Source organism: Chrysemys picta, chromosome 9, assembly GCF_011386835.1.
Source record: "Chrysemys picta bellii isolate R12L10 chromosome 9, ASM1138683v2, whole genome shotgun sequence".
NCBI lineage: Eukaryota > Metazoa > Chordata > Testudines > Emydidae > Chrysemys > Chrysemys picta.
Genome location: NC_088799.1, coordinates 85373148 through 85379263, shown reverse-complemented (window position 1 = coordinate 85379263; position 6116 = coordinate 85373148). Strand labels below are relative to the sequence as shown.

Below are 6116 nucleotides of genomic sequence, written 5' to 3'. Positions count from 1 at the left end.
CTGCCCTGGTTTATTTTTCTAAGAGTGATTAAAGTTTGGAAACCTACTGTAACATCAGCATATGAGGGTGGGTACAATACAGTACATTACAATACAATACATTAGAGAGGGTTATCTTCTGTTCTGCCCTGTTTTCACTTTAGCACCTATCTGCAGAAGTGTATATAGACTTTTTCTAAAATTAAGTACTGTGTTTGTTTTGACCATCATACACAGACCTATGTAGTTCCTTTACCAGATACCTTAAAAAGCAAGAAGCAACTATATTAATGTATTTTACTACCACAATGGAGGGCAGGGGAAAGATGGTGGGCATTTGCCCTGCACACTTCTAACTGAAGTGATCTTAGCACAGTGAATTGCACCAGTAAACAAATATTAAAAGTTACTAAGATTTGTTTGTAAAAATACTCCTTTTGGGGATAGAACTTAAAAATCAGAAGGGATTAGGCATCAAAACAAGCCTTAAACCACTAATGTCATATACTGCCAAAATGAAAAAGGGCCCTATAATCATCAGAGGTAATATTCCCACTTCCACTCAGGCCAGAAAGTCAGTCTTCAGCCTTATATGGCAGGATACATTTGAGTTTCAAATCATAGAACTAGAAGGGGCCTCAAGAGGTCATCTAGTCCAGTCCCCTGCATTCATGACAGGATTAAGTATTAATTTTTAACAAATTGAGGAAGTGAGATGGTCAGAACATTCCAGAGTTATCAGGAGCCCTTGCACAAGTGCTGTAACTAGTTCCTCAGACTGGTTTACATTGCAAAAAGGTACAGTAGTGTCCTAATACCCCATTGTGTTAGGCACTGCTCAAATATACAACGAATCAGCAAAATCCCAGCCTAACTGAAATTAGTGACAAAATTTGCATAGACAATTGGAATGATGATTTCACCCACTGCCTCTGCCTTTCAGTCTAAAAACAGGTTCAACCTACAGACTTCTGCTTGTATAGGTATGTTGATCAGGTGTGTGAAGAGTGATCCCTGACAGACAGTTATGCTGGCAGAAGCCTCTAATGTAGATGCAGTTATACCATCAAATCCCATCCTCACTGACACCGAAGCACTTTTACTAGTATACGCTGTTTCACTATACCAGTGGAAAGCACAACCGACATAGCTACAGCCAAACTAGGAGTGCTTTGCTGGTATAGCATCCAGCATTCCCATGTTGGTAAAATGCTTCTGGTATAGCCAGAGCCTCAGTCAGACCTTTAAGAGCATTCTCGACTCCAAAAAGCACCACAGATGGCGAGAAGGCAGGTACTACCAACTTCCCACTGACCTTCTGAGTTCAAGAACCATTTCAGCAGAAGTCTGATGTCAAGCAGAAGCCATGTTTGGCCCTCTTATACAGGCAGTCTATTTTTGAACATTTTGGCCTCCCCTCTATTTTAATCACTAGCTACTTACTTTTGCAAACTGTAAGCATACACTTCTTGCTGCTATCTCCACACTACGATTATTCTGGCTAATGGGTACTTTTAAAATTTACTCAGGTAAGTTCACTTTCTAAGTGAGAAGTAGAGGATGCTAGGTTCCTGAAAGGGAGATTTGATAAACCAGTGCCCCTTGCAGCCATAGAAGATTGCTATGTGGCAGAAAAAAAAAAAGGAGAGTACAATGCTTCTTTGTTAAAAGAATTGCGATTTAAGAATGAAAGATGTGTCCCTGCAATAAGTCTGCATGCAGAGTCCAGCTGAAGTGAATAAAGTCTACACAAGTAGACGTGTCTGCCCACATGGATCTTCTAAACCAGACATTTAAGAGCATTTGCCTTCAGTTACTTCATCATCTGCATCTAACCTAAACTCATCTCAGTGGTTCTTAAGGAATATCATATATATAACATTCAAAATTTTATAACCAAGCAATATTCCTAAAATTGCTCACTATACTTTTATAGCAAGCCATGAAACATGGGACAGGAATAAGACCTAGATGAACAAAAGAATTTTTAAATATATTTATTACACCAGTAATGCCACATCACAGATGGCAATAATCAGTGAACAGATGCCATTACAGGCATGGCATAAATGAAAATTCAGACCAGTTCAGGATTACTGCACATTTCAGTCCAGAATAAACAAAGGCTATTTCTCTCTCCATTCTTTTGGGGTAACTCTGCCAACAGGTGATAAATTCCACTCAATTCCAGTTTGTGTTGCCACCTGTAATAGATTAAAAAGTTATATAAGAACAAGATTGTCACATTCTAAGGCCAGAAGACCACTGATCATCTCTAGGCTGATCTCCTGTATAACATCATAGAACTTTCCCAAAATAATTCTGATAGTATATCTTTTAGAAAAACATTCAATCTTGATTTAAAAAGCGGTCAGTGATGGAGAATCCACCATGACCCTTGGTAAATTGTTCCAGTGGCTGATTACTCTCCCGTTAAATAATTATGCCTTATTTCCAGTCTGAGTTTGTCTAGCCTCAACTCTCAGCTATTGCATCATGTTATACCTTGCTCTGCTAGATTGAACAGACTATTATTAGGTACCTACCACATTCAGGGTTCATTTTTGTAAATTTCACAGTTATCACATCTTTAAAATCTTGAATTTCACGGTTTCAGATATTTATATCTTAAGTTTCAGTGTTGTAATAAACATGAGTATGTATTTAAAAGTGGTAAAATATAAAAACACGTAAAGCCCTTAAGACTCAGCATTTCTCAAACTAGGGGTCCTGACCCAAAAGGGAGTCACAAGGCAATATTGTGACCCTCCTACAATAGCCACTATTATTTCTGCACTGCCTTCAGAGCAGAGTGGCCGGAGAGCAGCGTCTGCTGGCTGAGTGCCCAGCTCTGAAAGCAACACTGCCACCAGCAGCAGCACAGAAGGGTGGCAATACTGTGCCTCCCCCTACAATAGCCTTGCTACCCCCTTTTGGGTGAAGGGTGACCAGATGTCCCAATTTTATAGGGATAGTCCTGATTTTTGGGTCTCTCTTATATAGGCTCCTATTACCCCGCACCCGCTGTCCCGATTTTTCACACTTGCTGTCTGGTCACCCTATTTGGGTGGGGACCCCCAGTTTGATAAAAGTGTGTACTTGTGTATACTTTTACCCTGTAGACTAGGGTACTTACTATAAAAAAAATACCCTATTATATGGTAAAAGTACACAAAAGATTTCATGGTCCGTGATGCATTTTTCACAGCCATGAATTTGATAGGACCCTAACCATTATTACCGGTAATAGTTAGTAGCCCTCAAATCCAATAAAGCTATACAGAGTAACAGTTATGAATATTAGGGGTCTCCTTTTAGAGTGACAGTTTTATAGTATCTTTAATCTATGCAACTGTTCAAGAACAAAAAGTTAAAAAAAGAATACAGTTTAGGGGCATCATTCTCTATCAGTACTGTTTTTAGACTCAGATTTGACATCTTATTCAGCCCTTTACACTGGTTCCATTGGTATTACATTTATACTATTTTACAATAGTAATTTGTATTACAGAAATATTAAGAATAACTCAACAACACCAGTCTTTTAATAAACTCTACATAAAGGGAAACTTCTGTCACATACTGTATTAGAAAGCTATATTTAAAACATTTTAAAACTGATACTGTGAAATTCAGGGGATAACAGCATCAGTCTAATATTTAGCTCTTATAGTACAGCCACACAATATTTTCACCAACATAAAAGGAAAACTTGAGGTGAATAGCTCACTCATCCAACGGCCCATTTTGGAAATGAATTATTAGACAAAAGGAAGTGTGCTTAGCTTATATTTAATCAAGCTGTCTTCAGTTCTGAAGACTTGCAGTAAATTGACATTCAAAATAAGTGCCTATTGAAGATCTAGGTTTAAAGTTGGACTAATGAATCGCTTCCCTTTGAGGTATTAATGCATACAAAATTACTCTTTCAGGAAACCCCAAAGCCCTAATACTTCAAGTTGCTTCATATAGGCAAATCCTTATAAAGGTGTGTAACAACTTGCAAATTCAGGACTATAGTTATAGCAGACACTAGTGATAGTACCAGTCATACAGTACTTACATATCCCCAAATGGAGACACAAAATAGGGCTCCACCAAGTAGTATAATGTTGCCATATTTATCATGGAAGTCAGGCACAGATTTGTGGTGACTCTGTCTTGCTGCAATCCACTGAGTGCCCCGAGCTAAGAGAAATGGTCAAAAATGTGTATCAGTCCATTGGTACATCTTACATCTATTCAAGTCTCTGGCAGTCCTCCCATCCATCCCCTAGAAAAGATGGACTTCAGAACACTAAGAATAAGGATGCTCTTCATTACAACAGAAAGATAGACACAAGACTTCATAACATTCCGGCAGCATTACAAAGCCACACAATTGCTGGAACAGAGAAAATTATCTATTTTAGACAAATCCATCAAAGAGACTTAACATTTTATTCTATTTGGTTGGCAAGCTACTTTAAAATTTGCATTAAGCAGGTAACTATAAAATACACCCACAGAAATGAAGACTTTTTGTTCACTCAATTTAGAATCTCTAGTGCCATTCTAGGTACGATCACTTCCTCAAATGCTAAAATATATGGTCAGTTTATGAACTGATCAATACACACGTTATTTTTCACAGAGAATGTCTGTAAATAATCCAAGTGTTTTCAGAAGGAGCAAAGAAGCCAGAAAACTTAAGATGATCTCACAGGAAAAAAGAAAAAGACTCCTGCACTGTGTAGACAATGCTAATTGAAATATAAATCCCAATATCTGAAAAATTGTGTATGAACTTACTCTTGTGAAATTAAATGTATTAGGGAAGATCAAGGCCAAGACAACCAACTTCAAGAAGGCTGTATCTGAAGTTATTTCCAGAGCATTTTATGTAGGCAAAACACTGAAATTGTGTTTTAGTTTGTGACTGTCTCCCTAACATTAAAACATTTTTTTCCTCCACTTTAAAAACCACTTAGCTTAAATTAAACGTTTCCCCAAACGTTTACATATGTGCTAAAACACAAGATATCACCCGTAAATCGATAGGCTTCCAGGATATATCACGCCCACTCTGCTTTGGAAGGTAACAATCCAAGGTCTCAGTCCTACAACAGCATCCATACGAGACCCCTGTGCCCAAGCCATTCCCCACGCCTAGGCAGAGGCTACCCGGACCGGGAACGGGCTCCCGGAGGCAACTGACTGACTCGGTTCCAGTGCGGACCAGTCGCTGCGGAGCGGCAGGGAACCCGGGAGAGGGGCGCTAAAAGGGTCAAGGGCTCTGGGACTCTGGGGGGGTACCCGCCCGGCTGTGCCCCGGAGGACTCTTCCACAGCTCACCGCTGAGGCGCACCGCGGTCTTGGCCAGAGACAACATGCTGGCGCCGTGGACGGATAATTTCTGCCTTTCTCCTTCTTCGCCTTATACCCTTGCGAGCAGTGAAAAACAAAATGGTGGCCAGCCAGGAAGCCCGCACGCTGCGCATGCGCCCCGTGGGAAATGTATTTCACTCTCTTCCTGAGCGCGGCCCCACGGCATTATAGGAAATGTAGTTCCCGCGCTTGCGTGGAGGGGCTCTTACAGGCATACGGGAAGAAGCCCTTGTACCCGCCTACCTGGGGGCCCGGTACTCCCACGGGCTCCCCCACACTGCCTAAGCTAGTGATGGCTTTTGCCACGGGAACTAGAGAGTCGGGGAACAGTCCTAGTGGCGCTGACTCTGCAGTGAACAATAAGGATCTCCCAGCTGCTCATATTAACAACAGTGTCAGGATGGCCGAGTGGTCTAAGGCGCCAGACTCAAGGCTTAAAGTGCCTTCCTCTCTCGAGGGCTGGGTGTTCTGGTCTCCGTATGGAGGCGTGGGTTCGAATCCCACTTCTGACACATTTTTTTTTTCGTTTCGGTGTTTGTGTGTGTAAAACACCGAGTTTAACTGTAATAATCACCGGAGGAAACGTTTTACTACACGGCAGGGTAGGGATCACCTCACGCAGACAGAAATTTAAACCATATAAATATAGATTGGGACTTACATTATAAAAATACTAAATGAAGACACGGATTTACAATATATATTCAGAGAGATCCTTAACTGATTCATAGGAATGATCTAACTTGATCACTGATGTGTCGATCTTAATA

General features: G+C 40.6%; 1 protein-coding gene and 1 non-coding gene across 2 annotated transcripts; one reads left to right on the top strand and one right to left on the bottom strand.

Moving 5' to 3' along the window:
* Positions 1 to 1961: 1961 nt before the first annotated feature.
* LOC101945370 (cytochrome c oxidase subunit 7B, mitochondrial) lies at positions 1962 to 5473 on the bottom strand. The gene is made up of 3 exons (XM_005291798.4): positions 5314 to 5473; positions 4043 to 4167; positions 1962 to 2183 (listed from the first exon to the last, which is right to left on the bottom strand). Exons 1-3 carry the CDS (start codon positions 5348 to 5350, stop codon positions 2106 to 2108), a joined length of 240 nt encoding a protein of 79 aa, XP_005291855.1. The 5' UTR covers positions 5351 to 5473; the 3' UTR covers positions 1962 to 2105.
* Positions 5474 to 5740: 267 nt separating this feature from the next.
* On the top strand, positions 5741 to 5858 carry TRNAL-CAA (transfer RNA leucine (anticodon CAA)). Its single transcript has 2 exons — positions 5741 to 5778; positions 5813 to 5858. It is a non-coding gene; the product is annotated as a tRNA-Leu (tRNA).
* Positions 5859 to 6116: the final 258 nt, after the last annotated feature.

Excerpts from the sequence above, each read along its gene's own strand:
- LOC101945370 (XM_005291798.4), bottom strand. The coding sequence starts at position 5,350 with ATGTTGTCTCTGGCCAAGACCGCGGTGCGCCTCAGCG. Across the intron at positions 4,168-5,313 it reads GACCGCGGTGCGCCTCAGCG|CTCGGGGCACTCAGTGGATT; the intron begins GTGAGCTGTGGA and ends CATTTCTCTTAG. Across the intron at positions 2,184-4,042 it reads GTGTCTCCATTTGGGGATAT|GTGGCAACACAAACTGGAAT; the intron begins GTAAGTACTGTA and ends AATCTATTACAG.